This window comes from Dermochelys coriacea, chromosome 4, assembly GCF_009764565.3.
Source record: "Dermochelys coriacea isolate rDerCor1 chromosome 4, rDerCor1.pri.v4, whole genome shotgun sequence".
Lineage (NCBI taxonomy): Eukaryota > Metazoa > Chordata > Testudines > Dermochelyidae > Dermochelys > Dermochelys coriacea.
This window is the reverse complement of record NC_050071.1, coordinates 115,147,032-115,167,108: the sequence shown is the minus strand read 5'-3', so window position 1 is coordinate 115,167,108 and position 20,077 is coordinate 115,147,032. Positions and strand designations below refer to the sequence as shown.

The 20,077-nt window shown below is 39.1% G+C and overlaps 1 protein-coding gene across 6 annotated transcripts in view; it reads left to right on the top strand.

Moving 5' to 3' along the window:
* CC2D2A (coiled-coil and C2 domain containing 2A) overlaps positions 1–20,077 on the top strand; it is a 136,379-nt gene that overhangs the window by 81,823 nt on the left and 34,479 nt on the right. For 5 of the 6 annotated variants that reach the window (XM_038398469.2, XM_043514124.1, XM_043514123.1 and 2 more), the window contains 6 exons: positions 1,469–1,560; positions 5,025–5,192; positions 13,535–13,640; positions 14,508–14,617; positions 14,757–14,853; positions 18,511–18,609. In XM_038398469.2, the coding sequence (XP_038254397.1) occupies positions 1,469–1,560; positions 5,025–5,192; positions 13,535–13,640; positions 14,508–14,617; positions 14,757–14,853; positions 18,511–18,609 (672 nt within the window). The remainder of the gene's footprint in view (positions 1–1,468; positions 1,561–5,024; positions 5,193–13,534; positions 13,641–14,507; positions 14,618–14,756; positions 14,854–18,510; positions 18,610–20,077) is intronic. The other variant, XM_043514125.1, reaches the window with a different exon arrangement.

Genomic DNA, 20,077 nt, shown 5'->3' with positions numbered 1-20,077 from the left:
TTCCACGTCGGAGTGTTGCTCATTTAAGACTTCTGAAAGCATGCTCCACACCTTGTCCCTCTCAGATTTTGGAAGGCACTTCACATTCTTAAACATTAGGTTCAGCGCTGTAGCTATCTTCAGAAAACTCACATTGGTACCTTCTTTGCGCTTTTTCAGATTTGCTGAAAAAAGATGTGCTGGGTCATCATCCGAGACTCCTGTAAAATGAAATATATGGCAGAATGTGGGTAAAACAGAGCTATAGACCTACAATTCTCCCCTAAGTAGTTCAGTCACAAATTTAATGAACACTTTTTTTTTTTTAACCAGCGTCATCAGCATGGAAGCAGGTCCTTTGTAATGGTGGCCAAAGCATAAAGGGGCATAGGAACGTTTAGCATATCTGGCAAGTAAATACCTTGCTGTGCCGGCTACAAAAGTGCCATGTGAACACCTGTTCTTACTTTCAGGTGACATTGTAAATAAGAAGCGGGCAGCATTATCTCCTGTAAATGTAAACAGACTTGCTTGCGCTAAAGTTTTACGTCGTTTTATTTTTGAATGCAGTTTTGTAAGCAAAAAAAATCTACATTTGCAAGTTGCATTTTAAGATAAAGAGATTATATTACAGTACTTGTATAAGGTGAATTGAAAAATACTGTTTTTTATTTATCATTTTTTCAGGGCAAATATTTGAAATAAAAAATAATATAAATTGAGCACTGTACACTTTGTATTCTGTGTTGCAATTGAAATCAATATATTTAAAAATGTAGAAAAACATCCAAAATATTTAATAAATATAAATAGGTATTCTATTGTTTAATAGTGCAGTTAAAACTGTGATTAATCGTGATTAATTGTTTTAATTGCAATTAATATTTTTAGTTAATCGCGTGCGTTAACTGTGATTAATCGATAGCCCTAAACTATATATTTTCTTGCAAATATAGTGCTTGAAAAAGGACCTCATTGACAGTCCTGGAATCTGAAGTGCTCTATTTCACCACAGAATTGATATAGTATAGATAGGAGGAGTGCAAGCTTCTTCACACTGTTTCATCAATGTGTTTTAACCCTCACTTTGAATCTTTAAGATATCCAAAAAAATTGTCAATTAGTGCCAGTTATGTTGAGTTTGTAGTATGGACTCTTCTCCACTGGAATCTGGAAAGAGAAAGAGTGCGTGTTCAGAGAATTCCTCTCTTATTTTTTCCATTTCCCTTTACCACATGTACTGATCCTTGATCCAGGCTCTTTAGTCTGGGACAACTACTGAGACTGCTTCTAGAGGAGTAACTGACTATTAGAATGGGGTAGTATTTTGTGCTGAGGAAGTATCTATGGAAGGGAGTCAAGAATCCCTTAACATGCCCCTTTTTGTTTATGATAGGATGTTAAGAAAAATAATTCTTCTTTTTAATAAATTGAACCACACGTATTTTCAGTGAATTTGAGTAAGACATACAATTGGTTGTGTTCCCAGGTGAGAGAATCAGTGATAAACCGGTTTCTAACAGCAAAGCACCATTTCCTTCTTTCTGACCTGGTAAATGAAGAGGAGGTTCCTAGTCTTGGGTAAGGGAAAAAAAGTTTTTGTCATATCTAAAATAATTAAAATAACTAATTTTAAACTATCCTTATTTCTAGGCTCATAATTATTTCTTTACCACAAAAATTTAGTGTTGTACTCCCTGTTTGTTAATGTTTTAAATTTAGCATAATGCTATATTATTCTGTAAGCAGTATGCTCATCTGTGCCAAAATACACAAGTGTTTAAATATCTGCAATAAAATTGCATCATAAATGTTTTAAGGTCATATGCTATTTTCAGTAGAAGTATTCATTCACAGTAACCCTTATTTATATGCTACCATATTACTCCAATTTCTGATCTGACCTCATAAACTTAAGGAGACCCCAGCTTAGTATGTACCTGAATAACTGACTCCAAGTAAGACCCAAATGTGGTGGCTTTGGTGGTTCAATAGTCAGCACTCTTCCCACTGGATCAGTGCTGAGCAAATGTCTGAGCATGGGTCGGGGGGGGACTGTGAGGCTGGAATTGCATTGTTTCGGATGAAACTTAAATCTGTGTGTTTATTTATGTATATGTATATGTATATAATATATATATAATGGAATTGGTTGAGTATCATCAATTGCTAAATCCAGTAAATTAGATTCAATTAATATTTTCCATAGAAGATATCAAAATGAATTCTGCTCTTCACCTCTCCCAGGTTCTAGTAGGCTTGGCTTGCTTCATATTGCGCGTGTATGTGTGCGCGCGCGCGCGTGTGTGTGTGTGTGTGTGTGTGTGAGATGTTAGTAGTTCCTTGTCTTTGCTTCTAAAAGGAAAGCTATAAATATAAAAACACAATCCTGATGGTTTGCAGAGTAGACATTTTCAATCCCAATGTAGTTTCTGCTGGATATTATGTTCTTTACTTCCTGTTGTACACTGGTCTGTAATTTTGCTGTGAAGTATTGAACAGCTGCCATGTTTCATCCAGATGTAGCTTTACTGTGCTGATGGATGAAATAGTTCCTGTAATATGTGCATATGTGTATGTATCTGTGGGAACATATATAAAATGTATATCTGAGTATGTATGGATAAGTACATATATATATACTATATCTATATAATTTTTGTATTCTTTTAATGGCTTCCTAGTGTACGCTATGCACATCTCACTACCCTGTCCACTCCACCACTGATGTCTGCCTTGGTGCTTCTTTCATCTCCTTCCCTAAAATCATCTCACTTTCTTTGTCTGTGCTGATCCCAATGCTTGGAATGCCCTCTGCAGCCCTGTTCATTGTAACTTTTCTCATCTTCTTTAGTTCCCTCCTAAAAAGTCACTTCAGCCCTCATATCTACAAGAAATGTCCAGGGGAAAGAATGACAACAAAAAAAACTAAACAAATAAAAAGAAATACTATGCCATGTTAGCACTGTCCCCCACATGCTTTCTGTGTACTTCAGCCCCCTTTTAATTAAGTTACGATCCTCACATATTCTGTCATGTTTAATTTACATGATATGCTCTTTGGGGCTGGGGCCCGGTTTTTATTTATTTTTTGAGGCACCTAGCAATGTTGTAATGTGCTTGAAAAACAACAATAAATAGGCATCTATATGTGCATATATAAATATAGATACTGAATCCTTTCTGGATGAAAGGAGATATCAATATAAGTTAACATAATGTTGTTATGATCTTGATCTTGGACTTAAAGTTTGAAACACAGACAAATAAAAAAACTGATCCTGAAGAAGTTGCAGTTGAGACTTCTAACCTTTCTTGCTGCACAATTCTAAGGCATTTTGAGAAATGAGCGAACAGATCAGAGGGAAAAGAGAATTGTGAACAGGATGTGGAGGGATAGTTTTGAGGAAAGACTCAACAAGGAGATGCCCTGCAAATAGCATGAAATAATTTTAAAAAGTGCATTTTTGTTTACCCTGTGCTTTACATATGTCTCGACACCTTGCTGCTGGGCACTTCCCATATGTCTCTTTACTTCTGCTCAAATGTATTTTTAATCTTTGAAACCTCTTCTCTTTTCTTGCCAGAATATTATATACGTGTTTGCTGCTGTTTTGTGACTTTGACTTTTTGTACTATGCTTCCATGCCTCCAGTATTTCAAGTCTTTGGGCTTGTCTACACTACCTGCTGGATCGATCCAGCAGGGGTCGATTTATCGCATCTAGTACAAACATGATAAATCGACCACTGAGCGCTCTCCCATCGACTCCGGTACTTCACCAGAACGCGAAGCACAAGCAGAGTTGATGGGAGAGCATCAGCTGTCGACTTACCGCAGTGAAGACTCTGCGGTGAGTAGATCTGAGTATGTAAACTTCAGCTACATAATTCACATAGCTGAAATTGCGTATCTTAGATCGACCCCATGCAGTAGTGTAGACAAATCCTTATTCTGCATCACCAACACACAAATGACATTAACTAGCGTTTGTTTGTTTTAAATCTGTTTAAGCAGATAGATAATGAATGAGAATTTCATTTCTTTGCTACCAGAAAACTTTGTTTACTGCACTATTGTGCCCTTAAGATATTATTTTGATTCAACAATATAAACCTAAGTAGTCCCATCTGCTGGCAAAACAGACACTTGCTGCTTTTCAACAAAGAAACCATTCTTTTTGGTTCAGTATTTTCATGTTGCAGAATGAGAAATAACATTTATAGGTAATTTCCCAATTTGTTTAAAATGAAATTAGCTTGACTGATACAGATTTCCAAATGATTAATACTGATTTGTACTGAGCATTGTTTGCTAATCAGATTATATTATGAATAGATTTAAAATATGCACAATACTCTGAAACATGGGAAATATGTTTAGTGAATTTTCCTGTTTAAAAAAAGTAATTCACCTTTTTATACTGTTTTTACAAAAATAATGCACTTTCTTAGTTGCATATAATGAGAAGTTGACCTTGGCTAGCAGTTGCTTTTTCGAATTGGTTCTGAAATGCTTTCTATAATTAAAATATGTTTGTACAGTTAGGATCATTAATGTATGTTTTTTCACACATCTGTTCTTTTCCTGTTTTTCTTTTTATTCTGCTTTGCCTTGTGTTATAAGTTCTGATGACCCAGGGTATGTCATGGCACATTAATTTCTGTTTCCCCTTTGTAGCCTGCAGTTTGTCGTAGATAGTTCTGGGATTTGATTTTTTTGGTGTATTACATACATTGGATAATGTCATTTAATAAGCATCTTGTTTATATAATTATAGTAGGTTAGATCCGTATTAAAGTTTTTAAATTAATTTTATTTCATATTCTCAGTTATGATATAATTTTTGGTACGTTTTTGTTAAAAATTTATAAAATACAAAATGCCATTTCTGTGCTAATAAACAATTAAACATATTTCACAATAAATGGCACCAAAAGTATATATTTCTCTTTCTTGTAAGTGCATAGTTTTGTGTATGTGTGGAGAGAATTAGAACTCTGGATCCTGTGTAGAAAAGACTAAAACTCTCTTATGATTTCTAGTAATTTAGGACTCAGTCTTTTTAAACTGGCGGAGCCAAAGCGACCACTAAAGCCAAGAAGAAAGGAAAGGAAGAAAGTTACAGCACAGAATCTATCAGATGGAGACATAAATCTTTTAGTGAACATCATTAGAGCTTATGATATTCCAGTGAGAAAACTTGTTTTAAGGTATGAACCTTTTAAAAGCCTTCTAGTTTGAAATGTTCTTTCTCTTTCTTGTGGCTCTTTAATTGCCTTTTTAAAAATCTTTTTCATACTGGAGGCTACATTTTCAAAATTGGCTGTATAAATTGCTTCTGAAATTTGCATGCAAAAGGTGTGTGTTTAAATCCCTGTTTTTTTTGGAGTACAGATGCATGTCAGTAAATATTTTTAACACGATTAAATGGCTAGTTCTGAAAATTTGGCTTTATATGTATTAAATGCAGTGATTGTTTTTATCCTCATGATAATAACACAGAGGTACATTTACAAATTAATTGATTTATGTTGTTTAATAGTATAAGTATTGCTGTTTTGCAAGTTCCTTAGAATTATGTTGTTGTCTAGCAGTGCCTACTAAGATCACTGGTTTATTGTGCATATTAGGGTGTCTGAGAAAAAAATAATTGGAGGATAATTTGTGACTTTGAGAATATAAACAGCTAGGTAATATCAGACATGCTATCCCTAAAAAACTTATAAATATCATGTCTTTTAATTGTATCCAGTACTTGTATTAAATAAGATTAGATAGATTAGATGTAATAAAAGAGATTCCAAATAGTCTTTTCTACAAACCAGTAGTTATTATATGCATAGTGGAACTGTGTTATGAACTAATTGGGGATTAAGCAGTTTATAAAACCAAAAAATTCAGAAAATTTATCATCCCAAAATCACAGTAGGTAAGGTGCAAAAATTGTAGTATGGTGTGCTTCGTCTCTTTTTTTCTTGTCTTTAATGTACTGGAAATTGCTTTGCAGTAGTTTTAAGGACATCAGAATATGAAGGGATGTCGACTTGTTCATTAATATCACTTTTGTTATGTGGTTTCCCCTAACCCCCACTCTTTGGGAAGAATGGTTTGTATAGCTGGTTGTTCGTGAGATTGGTCTTTGTAGAATCGAGGTTCTACTGTACATCTTTCATATTTGCTCTTGCTTTTCTGCCTTCTTGTATTCATTTTAAGCATTTTAACTAGCAAAGCATTTAGCCAGTGGAAAGAACCTAATTTCCATTTTACTAATTTTGAAGCTCAATCCTGCCTTCATATACAGTTGCTTAAATATCACCTCAAATTTTGTAAGAATGCATTGTATTATTTTTCTTATTTTAAGGGGCTTTTATAACAAACATACCTTTCCACTCTACACTTAGTTTTGAGTTGTGTATGTTTTCACTAATTAACTTATAAACAGTCTTTTCCTTCATAATTATTGTAGGTTTAAAACATCCGATCCAACTAATCTGAACGTAAAACAAAAGTAAAATAATGCTCGCTCAAAAGCCTGACTGAAGAGCAAGCCTTAGATTATGCTTCAAAACTTGAAAAACTCTCTCTCATAAACAGGAGTAATTTCCAAGTAAGACTAAATTTTTGGACTACACCAGAGCTAATTAGTGTTATTCCGTTATTGAACATGTGGAATTGAGCCATTCTGCTACTTACCATAACTTATATGTTTTATTGGCCTTTCATAAATATTCTCACTTTGAGGAATAAGTGTAAAGTATAATTTTTTGATTATGATATCGTAAAAGTTTGATATTTTTATAGAAGGAAGAGAGAGGATTATCTTTAAGCTAATTATCCACTTAATCAGTGTTGAATGTGCATTAAAGTGACAGTGTACATTTTGCCCTCAATATTCCAAAAAATCCTAGCTTTTTAAAAAAGAACTGTGATCTTACATTCTACCGATCTTGAGTAGTTATCTATATTATTGTTCAATTTTTGTATTATTATTACATTTACTTGTACAGTGTTTCTATACAACTTTTTGTGGTAAATATAGTTATATTTGCATTTGTTCATTCCACACATTAAATTGCTGTCTATATATTCATTTTTGTTTATTTTCCCACAGAGGACTTGTCTAGAAGCTAAGGAATCTGTACAATTTAGAACTTCCATTGGGATAGATCTGCTTAAACTGAGCAGCCTGCAGACCATATAAACTCCTCAGGGAAGTGAGAAAGCTGGGTCTTGTCATTCTGAGGGACAGATTAATGCCTCAGGAAAGAATACCTCCAGGCAGGAAGTTCTCTTCCACTGTGGAGCTTATCTCACTACCCTTACAGCTTTCTTTTCACTGAATAAATACAGTCATGGTGTAGAGGCATAACATGAAAATGTCAAAAATATTTTAGAGCCAAACCAAGTAATGTACAGCTAACTACATATTTAGTGAAGTGAGGATTAATATTCATTAGTTCTCTGAGTCCTGGTCCCTATCTGTAGTCTACTGTAGTCTACCGGAGTCAGAGAATTCTTGAAAGCAGGGTCCATGAATGTGCCTTCTCTGTCCTCTTGCGCCCGACCAAAGAGATAAAGGGCGGAGCGGACTGACTGTCTCTCCATTTCCTTCTTATGACCAGATGGCCTGGGTCAGAACCTCCAGTGTCTGAAGCTTTGTCTTCCTTTATTCTTCAATCTGTAAATACATATATAGATCTTTTTTGTAAATAGTTTTAGGATTTTAACCTATAGTTTTTAGCTAAATTTTATAGTTCAATAGTTAGATTACTCATCCCAGGGAATTCACTAGCTCCCCTCTTTTCCCCAGTACAGGACTGGACTTTAACATCTGTGCTTCTTGCAAACACTCCTTCTCAGTCAGTGATGATCATCAATGCTGACTGTACTGCCTTGGGGAAGTTCACTTTGTGGCAAAGTGCAGTATCTGCCATTCTTTCCATACCCATGAGGGGTGGGAACTTTGCCTTACCAAGCATTCAATGGAGAAAGCCATGAGGCCTTAGTCAGACCCAGGCCATGAGACCATGCTGTGCTCAGCAAGGAGTCTGCCTTCTGCCACAAGGTCTGATTTAGGAGAGGGGAATCTACTCTCACAGATCCCACATCGGGGTCTTGTTGGGAGGGCAGAGACCATTCCCATAAACATCCAAGCTTCAAAATCCTCTTCAAAGAAGTTAGATACAACTCTGCATCAAGTTTTCCTGCACAGCCTTTGAGGACTTAGGGCATTCTAAGTCTCAAGGTCATCACATGAAGGCACACAAGTGCAGGGCTCCATTGGTACTGGACTGCTGCCTGGTGGGAACAGTTCCTCCAGTACCAACTAAGCCTTAATGGGAACTGATGGCACCGATAAAAGGCAACCATTGAGCACCTCAGCCACCAACAGTAGAGCTCTGCCTCACTCAGCTGTGGCACAAACTGTAACAACTCTGGCTCCGTCAGTTCAAGTGGACAGGATCACTTGCCACTCTAGTGAGAGCAAAGGCTTATACCCCTCCTGATGATATTTTTGCTCTCCTGGATCCCCAGTCTCCATCACATTAGATGTATTTTATGGGAGGAGTCTGTCTCCCCTTCCATCGTCCAGCCATGGCTTCCCTCCAGTACTGCTGATGAATACGGAATCAACATTTTCTTTGTGAGGAGACTCTGAACCACCTGATGAACTGATGTTTCCTCCTCTGAGGCATAATTTCCCAGACAGGGGACCAGGACCTGGCTGGAATCAACCTCCACCTCACCACCTGCATTGGAACTGTTGGTATGCTATGCCATGGGGACCTCCACAACCACCTTTTGACCTGTCTTACTGGCCATACTGGGGACCATGAGACCTGTACTAACCTGCAGAGTCAACAAGATCTGGTAGGGAGTCAAGCAACCCCTCCTTTCTGAGGGTACGTCTACACTACTCGCCAGATTGGTGGGTAGTGATCGATCTATCTGGGATTGATTTATCGCGTCTAGTGTAGACACGATAAATCGATCCCTGATCGCTCTGCCATCGACTCCAGTAATCTACCGCGGCAAGAGGCGGAAGCGGAGTCGACCCTGTGGCGTCCTCATGGCGCGGTAAGTCGATCGAGGTATGTTGACTTAAGCTATGTTATTCACGTAGCTGAAGTTGCGTACCTTACATCAAACCCCACTCCCCCTCGCCCCCCAGTGTAGACCAGGCCTGAGAAGACAGTCAGAGCTTTTTTCTGACCCCATGGAAAAGGAAGGAAGGGTAGAAATAAATGGTCCATTTTCACAGTGAAGAGAGGTAAATTGCGGGGTCCTCCAAGAACATGTGCTGGGATCAGTGCTGTTCAACACATTAAAAAATGATCTGGAAAAAGGAACAGTGAGGTGGCAAAATTTGCAGATGATACAAAATTACTCAAGATAGTTAAGTCCAAAGCTGACTGCAAAGAATTACAAAGGGATCTCACAAAACTGGGTGACTGGACAACAAAATGGCAGATGGAATTCAGTGTTGATAAGTGCAAAGCAAGGCACATTGGAAAACACATAATCCCAACTACACATAAAAATGATTGGGTCTAAATTAGCTTTTACCACTCAAGAAAGAGATCTTGGAATCATCGTGGATAATTTTCTGAAAACATCTACCCAGTGTGCACCAGCAGTCAAAAAGGCTAAAAGAATGTTAGGAACCATTAGAAAAGGAACAGATAATAAGACAAAAAAATATCATAATGCCACTATATAAATACATTGTATGCCAACATTTTGAAGTTCTGGTGGGGGGTGGGGATGAGAAAGAGAATTAGGAAAAAGTACAGAAAAGGGCAACAAAAATTATTAGAGGTGTGGAACAGCTTCCATATGAGGCGAGATTGAAAAGACTGGGACTGTTCAGCTTGAAAAAGAGATGGCTATGTGGGGATATGATAGTGGTCTATAAAATCATGAATGGTGTGGAGAAAGTGAATAGGGGAGTATTATTTATCCCTTCAATTTACACGTGAACCAGGGGTCGCCCAAAGAAATTAATAGGCAGTAGGTTTAAAAACAAACATAAGGAAGTACTTCTTCACATAACGCCCAGTCAACCTGTGGAACTTGTTTCCAGGGGATGTTGTGAGGGTCAAACTATAACTGGGTTCAAAAAAAAGAATTAGATAAATTCATGGAGGATAGGTCCATCAATTGCTATTGGCAAGATGTTCAGGGATGTAAACCCATATTCTGGGTATCCCTATAGCTCTGACTGCCAGAAGCTGGGATTGGACAAGAGAGGATGGATCACTTGATAGATTGCCCTGTTCTGTTCATTCCTTCTGGAGCATCTGGCATTGGCCATTGTCGGAAGACAGGATACCAGGCTGGATGGACCACTATTCTAACCCAGTATGGCCATTCTTATGTTCTTAAGAAGATTATGAGCTGGATCCACCAGTTCCACTGGTTCCGAGAGACTGTCCTCATCATCTCCAGATGAAGCAGTTGCTCCGGTAACTTCACGTATACACCCTTTCCCGATTACCACAAGCAATTCCAGAACTGTTATGTAGGGTTGCATATGAGCTACAGATGTCCCTTGAGGAAGTTCAGGATCCTCAGCATAAATTACTGGACATCATCCAATCCTCTGGATCCAGCTGAATAGTGCTTCCTGTTAACGAAGGCATTCTGGAACAAGTTAGAATAGTCTGGCATACCCCAGCACTTGCACTAAGAGGGCAGAAAATGCTATTTTGTCCCAGCCAAAGACATGGTATTTCTCTTTTCTCATCATGCTCCTAACTATGGTTGCTCAATCTGCCATGAAGAGATCTAGATAGCAGCATCCTAGATCTACTCCGCTTGACAAAGAAGGTAAAAGACTTGATTTATTGGGAAGGAAGTTCTTCACTTCTAGCCCTCTGTTCTGAATAGCCAGTTACCAAGTACTGATGACCAAGTATGAGTACCTGAACTATTCCAAATTCACAGACTTCATCGACAAGTTTGAACAGTAGGATAGAGTTCAACTTCAGGCTCTCCTTGAAAAAAGCCAGTTGGTTGACAGGATCGCTCTTCAATCAGCAGGGTAATGGCTACTGCCATTGTGATGTGCTGTGAATCAACTGTGCACTTTGGGGTTTTCAGGAAGGTCCAGGACACTGTGGAGGACTTGCCCTTTGACAAAACTCATCTTTTTAAATCAAGAGACAGATAAGTCCTTATACACTCTAAAGGACTCTAGGACCACCCTCCACTCTCTGGGAATATTTATACCTGCCCTGAAGAGAAAATTCCACAGGCAGTCACACAAGCCTAGACCAACAGCTCAATAATTTTACCATCAGTGACCTTATGAGCTGCCCTATAAGAGGCAGAGGGTTGAGAAGTCCTGTTTCCTTTTAGCTCTGGTGGCAATATAATCAATCCAATCCCAGCACTCAGCTAAATGATATGTTTGGGAGGTTGAGTGCTGCAAAGCAATGATGCCACCACCTGCCGATTCCCACATACCCTCTGGCGGTTGCGTAGCCCTCTTTTCCACATCTGAAGTGCAATAACAACAGACGAGAGGGTACTAAATATCCATTCTGGCTATGCACTTTTAATTTACCTCCCTGCCCCCTCCAAAGCCTGGGGGACCCTCAAGTGCCATTCTCGTGAGGAGATTCTAAAACCAGAAATAGAATCCCTCTTTTATAGCGAGAAGCAATAGAGTCAGTACTTGTTCAGTACCAAAGAAGGAGTTTTTACTAAACATACTTCCTAGTACCCAAAAAGAAGGGCAGCTGGAGACCTAATCTTGATCTGTGTCATCTTAACTGCTTTATTCACAAACTGAAATTTTGCATGGTCATGTTGGTATCTATAATTCCATCCCTGGAAAAGGGCTTGTGGTTTAGGCTCTCAGTATGAAGGACATGTACTTTCACGTGGACATTCACCCCACTCACAGACGTTTTCTCATACTCATCGTGGGCTCTAACTATTTTCAATACAGAGAGTTCCCATTCAGACTTGCTTCTGCCCCCAGGATCTTTACCAAGGTCTTTTCGGTAGCATCAGGCATCATGGTTTCATTGTCTTCCCCATCTCAAAGACTGGCTTCTCGTTGCAAAGCACATCGAGAATCCTAAGAGTCTACTTTGTCAGTGCTTCAATTGGTCTTCCCTAGGGATCATCATAAACTTGTAAAAGTCTGTTCTCACTCCAGTTCAGACTTTAGACTTCATCGGAGAATCCTTAAATTCCATCACGGCAAAGGCTTATCTGCCGATGGACAGGTTCCAGGTGATAAATGACCTCACAGATCAGGTCATGAACAACCCTCAAACAACGAGAACTTGTCTTTCCCTCCTGGGATATATGGCTTCATGTACTTATGTCATACCGTTCACCAGACTCCATCTTTGTCTGCAAGCATGGCATCAAACAGTGTTTTCACCATGAATGCTGTAGTGACTGTTCTCATCAAGGTAACATCATCTCTACTATGGTGGAAGAATCCATTGCTAGGTATGCATGGGCATTCCCTTCCTTTCCCCCAACCAGACAGGATGATCAATACAGATGCTTCCCTTTTAGGCTGGGGAATTTACATGGACAGTTGCACATCTCTATAGCCATCACCTGAGCCAGGAGAGTGGATGAGCTCAGAGCACTTTACACCGTGTTCCATAGAGGCAAAATTTCAGTGTGCTTACATCCTAAGTTCACTCCCAAAGTAGCTTCGGAGTTTCACCTGCACCAGTCAATCCACTTACCTGTGTTTTTTCTGAAACTAAATTCATCTGAAGAAGAGAGGAGATTTCATTCCTTTGATGTGCAATGAACCATAGCCTTTTTCCTGCAAAGGTCAAAGCCAATCAGAAAACCTCCTAGACTGTTTATTGCTGTAGCAGAAAGAGTTCAAGGTCAATCTGTATGCTCTCAGAGAATCTCTAAATGGATCTTGTACTCTATCTTACTCTTTTAGCTTCCTCCCCTTTATGGGGTTGAGAATTCATTCTACAAAAGAACAAGTGACATCAATGGCATCACTTCAAGAAGTACCTCTACTTGACTTTTGCAAAGCAGCTACATAGAGTTCCTTCCACATGTTTGTGAGACATTATGGTTTAGTACAGAACTCTGCTGATGCAGCCTTTGGGATGGTAGTCCTTCAATTGGCTCTGTCGCCTCTTCCTCACACCCTCCTCTTGCTTGAGTACTGCTCGTCATCAGTCACCCACAGTGGAATACACACAGGGACCAGCACTCGAAGGAGAAGAGAAAGTTACTTAATTCAAGATGTGTTGTCCTTATGTGTATTCCACTGCCTGCCCTCCTTCCTTTCTGCTTCAGATCACGGTGGGATTCTGATATAGAAGGAACTGGAGAGGTGGTTGGTCTACTCTGCCCTTTAGCTCCTCGGTTGGAAGCATGAGGAGAATGAGGGTCCATGCGCAGACCAGTGGACACTGCTTTCAAGAATTCTCTGATTGGGCACATGGATTCACTCAGAGGGATCACACATCTTGAAGAACCTCCAGTTACTATAAGGTAAATAACTTTCTCTTGCATGTTCTCTGTCACAGTTATATATTTTCCTTCCTAGCAAACTTCAACAGCCATCCAGATCTTCAAGGTCCTTTAATGAGATGTTTGCAGCATCTCCATCACCTCAGAGCCCAACCCACAGCATTGATTGGACTTTCAACCAGGTACAGTATAATATTGACATATATTGAATGGTAATTTGGTCATACAAGATTGTTTCCCTTTTAAGCAGTAACATTGACTGGTTAGATCATGTGATCAGTGAGGTTGAAATTGAGATCAAATTTTTTATGGCAATTGGAAGCCCAAATTTAGCATCCTCAAGGGAGAGGATGGAGACCCACTGTTCTTACTTCTGTTTTTGTTTTGATTTTACATTTGTTGCCCTTTTTAGAAGTATATAATGTCCTGATTTTTTAAAGTTTTGTGTGGTTCCTATCACACTTTTGGACGCTAGATAAATTCTTCTTTCTGGCATTTTTAAAAAGATAATATTAGGGTTTTGTTATTTCTAATTCAAGATTAATTTAACTGAAACAGATAGTAAGAAGGGCCAGAATCAGAGAGAACCATGATAGTATCAACAAGTTTTGTTCTTTGATTACAGACAGTAAGACACAAATGTACATCTTTCAATGGGCTGATAGGGTCACATAATCTGTTTTAAATAGCTTGTTCAGGTAACTAGCAGCCTTTGCCTGTTGCTAAATTCAAACCTGTCTGATAGATCATTTTTAATTCAGGCTTAATTCTACACAAAAATCTTAAAGTGAAATTTAAGACTGGACACATATCAGTAGTTTGACTATGTATTTCTTTTCAAGAATGTAAGAGTTTTAAAAAAAAATCAACACCCTAAAATGTTAGAAGCCCATGAAATGCAGAATTCTGTGTTTGTCACAGAAGTCAACAAACTAACATATCTTTCATATATTATTTTCATTTTATTACATACATTGAAAATTGACAATTTACAAATGTTCTGTCAAATTATTGTCTATTTTTATTTTCATTTTAATTGTATTTTGAAGGTTTTAGTCCATCCTTTTGTAGAAGTTTCTTTTCAGCGAACAGTCTGCAGGACAACAGCAGCAGAGGGGCCAAACCCCAACTGGAATGAGGAACTTGAACTTCCATTTAGGTATGAGTAAATGAAAACAAGTTATTGGTTTTGAGCTTCACAGTATGTCCTTGAGTAACATTCTTGTTTGAGTGTGTAAATGAATGTAACATTAATATAGTACAGTTTTGCTGTAATCACAAATATTTTATTTTGATAGAGCTCCTAATGGTGACTATAGCACCACAAGTTTGCAGTCAGTGAAGGATGAAGTGTTCATTAACATTTTTGATGAAGTACTCTATGATGTTTTAGAGGTGAGCTTGGCGTCTGAAAGACCATTTTGACATTTACGTCAATGTCTTTGATATTAAAAATATCACTGAATATTATGGCTGGTTCTCCTGAGTATAGGAAAAATAATCACGAGTAATCTACGAGATATATATGTAAATTATAGTAGAATAGAACGCTAGTCTTATGAATGACCAGTTATTCGAACCAGATTTCCTGACAAGAGGGGAAAAATCTCATGACAAAAGTGATGTTGAAGTACAAGTCGACATCCATTCACATTCCGACGCCTTCAGTGCATTTGAAATTGCATTGAAGTGGTTTGAAGGGTGAGAAGAAAGCAACATGCTGCATCATGATGCAACCTATACATCGAATCTATTGTAATTTTAAGGTGATGGATTGTATGAACTTTTTGATTTTTACGATCTCCATCCCCAGTTAGTTCATAAAATAGGGGTTCTACTGTAAGTCCATATCATGAACTTTCACTTACATCCTTCATCCTCCCATGTTCCTTTCCTTTTCCCATCATTGTCATTCCTAGCTATATTATGTCCAATCTAGATTGTAAGATCCTTGTTCCATTGTATTGTCACCCAACCCGAACATAGCAGAGCTGTGTAAAGTCCAGGTACTCGGCCTGTTTTGTGCTTTCTAAGGTTTGAGCTTGTGTGTGTGGTCAATAATATGTGCTGACTTCAGTGACAAAAAATACGTTTTACTCCTTTTTAATCCTGGTAGCAGTGTAGAGCCAACATAACTAATGGAGAGTAAACTGAATTTTATTTCTTCTTGTTCATTATCAGAATTGTTTGCTAAATTCCAATTCCAAGTTATACTTGTCCAAACCCATGGAAGGGGATGGATTCCCCACATCTCTTGCTTTGTTGTTTGATTTTGTGTGTGCGTGTTTTGTCAGATTCTAGATTGCAAGTTCTTTGGGGCAGGATCTATGTCTTTCTATTTGTTTCGCATTGTGCCTATCATTTTTAGGTACTAGATAAATAATGATAAATAATAGTAGTAATTAAGACGGAATTTTCAAAAGCTCTCACAGCAGTGGCCTAACTGTTTCTTCGTAAGTCAGTGAGAGCTTTACTGTTGAATTCAATGGGAATGGAATTATGCCAATGCTCAGCACTTTTGAAAAATCTCAGCAAAAAATATTAAATGCACAAATGTCACAGAGGGAAGAATTTGGTCTGCAAAACTTCTATTGCAGGGGGTAAAGAATGAGAAGGAAGGATCCCAGCTTGACTTTCAGATCCCAGGCTGAATTTGCAGAGCTGGCATTTGGGAAAATATCATCTTTTTACTTGTATATTGATTATGTTTGATATGGAAATCATTGAACGACAACAGGAACCCATACGTTAGCTCAATATAGATGTATTAAGAACTAATGTAATATTGTCCTTGGTGGGTTAGGTTGCCTAGTGGTTAGCACACCAAATGCCCCCCTTCTAAGTCTTTCAGTCCTGGCTCTTCTTTACTCAGAGACATGGTGAGGCGTACCGGTGGCTTGAGTCCCTCCTGTAGTGGAGGCAGTGGTAGGGGAGCCTGGGCCCACCCACTCCACCAGGCTCCACCACAGGGCTCTAGGAGAGTCAACAGTATCTGGCCCCCGAAGGTGCCCTCTCAGTTACCCTCCCTGGGTCATTTTGTACCACTGCTTTTCTCTCCCAGCTTTCAGCCCCAGATAAGAGGAAAGAAAAATGAAAGGTAGCCATACCATCAGTGCCAACCAGTCTCAGCATATAGTCTCACATCCCTCAGGGAGACTTCTCTCGTACTCTTGTCAGGAGCTTTCGGGGTAGGTCTGTCGTCCTCCCCAGCTATTCCCCTTCTGAGCTGGGTTCCTACCTTTTCAATCCCATCTTCAGTTGGAGCATGCTCTTCAGGGTTGGAGGGACAGGACTACTTGGGCCCAATACTGTCCTTTAAACCCTTCCAGCCCAATGTGGGGTTTGCATACACCATTACAGCTAGATTTTCACCTTTTGAAGTAGGCTTGGGAATTTAAATGTCCACATCACTGAATGAGCACACACAAATTGGGTGCATGGAGATAGCTAATTATACATCTCTGTTTAATATACAGTACTTATGCCTGGTTTTGTATAAGCAAAAATGTGTACTTCTATAGAAGTTGGAAATCAAGGCCAAAATTAACATGCTTGATCTTCAGTTAAAAAAGTATGCATGCACTTGAGGTGGATGTAGCCTCCTGATTCAGTAGGGGCACTATACTAAACTCTTCTTGGACATGATTTTGAATTGTAGTTGAGGAGGGACTGGCCACCGGCAGCAGTGCCTCTGCCTTGGCACTGCAACCCTAATTCTATTCTAGTGCAGCGGGGTAGCCCTGGGAAGAGGGGTGAGTTCACCCTGCACTCTCACACCAACGGCAGCTCTTGTTCTGAGGAGTTGGACCAGGCTTTCGAGCTCCATGTATTGTGACCTGGTGCACAAGGTCACAGTGTCGCTCAGGTTTGGCCCAACTGTCAGCGGGGAAGCTGGGTCAAATTTGAGTGGCATTGCTACTTGGCACATGGGGTCACAACACCACTCAGGTTCGGCCTGACCATCAGCGGGGAGGCTGGGTCGTACTTGAATGAGTGGTGTTGCGACTTAGCACACGAGGTCACAACACCATTCAAGTTTGGCATTCTTAGTTTCATTATTTCTGTAGGTTTCAGAGTAGCAGCCGTGTTAGTCTGTATTCACAAAAAGAAAAGGAGTACCCGTGGCACCTTAGAGACTAACAAATTTATTAGAGCATAAGCTTTCGTGAGCTACAGCTCACTTCATCGGATGCATTTGGTGGAAACTTTTTCCACCAAATGCATCCGATGAAGTGAGCTGTAGCTCACGAAAGCTTATGCTCTAATAAATTTGTTAGTCTCTAAGGTGCCACGGGTACTCCTATTATTTCTGTAGGTGCTAATGAACCCAGGGACCATGCTAAACCTGCCTTGGCATGCACGTGTGTGTGTGTGTGTGTGTGTGTGTGTGTGTGTGTGTGTGTGTGTACACATAGATCTGTATCTCCTTTTTACCTATTCATCCTGATATCCACCTACAAGTCTCTTATAGGCAAACACAGAGCTAGTTATTTGTCTGTCTAGACAAGTGTAAATCTCTGATTTTTGCGTATAAGGGAACATGAATGCGCAATTCCACAAAGCAACATCTCTTGTCCTCTCCTCTACCCATTTTTCTGTTTTATTATTATATATCTTATCAACTGGTCAGTCCAGAGAGCTTTTTTAATATTAATTGAATCTTTTTCATTACAGGACTGGGGCTTGATGTGCTTTGCTTAGGCAACCCCTTAAAGTGAATAGAGCTCTGTGCAGGCACAGCGGTCCTCTTGCACAGAGCTCACTGCAAGTCTAGGGCCCTAGAACATTAGCTCATTGTAGCAATGGCCATTCCTTCTTTTGTATTTACACAGCGTCTGTCACATTTGGATGATTCAAGAAACAAATTATTATTATTATAGTTTAACCAGTATTTGTAACAAATTTCATTAAAAATCCATTACTAATTAGACATTTTAATAACTTGATTAAGCCATTGAGAAAGTTTAAGACGGTTAAAGGGAATGAAATCTGCTTGTAAATTTGTGTACACTGTATTGTTGATATAAAATATATTTTGCAATTTTTTTCTAGGATGATCCTGAAAGAGGAAGTGGTATCTACACTCGTGTTGAGAGACATTGGCTGGGATGTGTTCGGATTCCGTTTTCTACCATATACTTTCAAACAAGAGTAAGTATCAGTAAGTGGAGTATGAATTATAAGTTTGGAAGATGCCTGTAGTGAAACATCTGATCTATTGCCTGTAGTTTTGACAACATTGATGTCATTACCTCTTAACTATACCTGTTATATATGAGTCTTGTCTTGCATTTCATATCTCCAGGGAGCTACCGTGTAAGTCTTGACAAGACAATATTACAACTGTGTCAATCATATGTCAACAAACAAGGCAGAGCAAGAGCATCCTCTCTCTGTCAGGAAGCAGTTCATCTGTGAGATTCGTATATACAGAATCAGGTTACTCAGTAGCTCTACACTTACCAAGCATTCAGAAAAACCCAGCAGACTATCTCAGCAGGAAGTGCACTGTCAATCACAAATGGACTCTCAAAGATTCCATCTTCCTACAAATCTTACTCAAGTGGGACTTCCCACTGCAGATCTCTGTGCTACCAGCATGAACAAAAAGTACCAACTGTTTTGCTTCATTGGAGGGATGAGTCTGGGTTTCCTTTTGGATGCATTCATGAATTCTTGGAAGAGGGACCTGATGTATGATTTTCTGCTACACCCCAGAGTCCTCAAAGAAGTGAGAGAAAACAAAACCTTACTAATACTGATAGCAACAGCATGGGCTTGACAGTTTTGGTACTTGGAGCTGATGTGCCTATCAACACAGCCTCCAATCACACTTCCAAACCTTTCAGGCAGGTCCTTCACATGGATCCTTCATCCCTGCATCAGACAGCATGGATGTTAGCTGGCTGAGCATTATAGATGGAAGTTACTACTCTGAAGTGCATTCTAGTTTAAATCAGGAAGGTCTTCTACAAGGCTGATATAAGATGTAAGATCTGAGTAAAGATTTTTATTATCTGGACTGCTCAACATGACTTACCACCAGAGATCTCTATTTCTAGTATTCTGGACTGTCCTACTAACCTTGAAAAAGTCAGGGTTCTCAATCAGCTCTTTAGGGTTCACTTAATTATGATGTCAGCCTATCACTCTCTGATTCAGTTTCACATTATATTCTCTTACCCAACAATAACTACATTCCTGAAAGGTCTGGTCTATGTTTTTTCCCCCAGTTACAGATATTAACATCATCCTGCTGGCCATAATGGAACCCCCATTAGAGCTTTTAGCATCTTGCTCTGGATACTACCTTTCTATTGAGATATCATTTTGGGTAGTTATTATCTCTGCATGGAGGGTGAGCAAGATCCAAGTGTTGAGTGCAGGACTTCCTTAGACGACATTCCATAAGGATAAAGTGACTCTCAGACCTTACCCCAACCTCTTACCTAGAGTGGTTTCAGATTTTCACCTCATGAGTCCATTCATCTTTTCTCCTAAACCTCATTCAAGTAGTCGGAGGCCAGACTTCACACACTTGGTGTGTTGAGGGTACTGTTTTACTATTTCCACAGAGCAAACCCCTTTTTCAAGTCACTCAGACTTTTTGTAGGCTTTG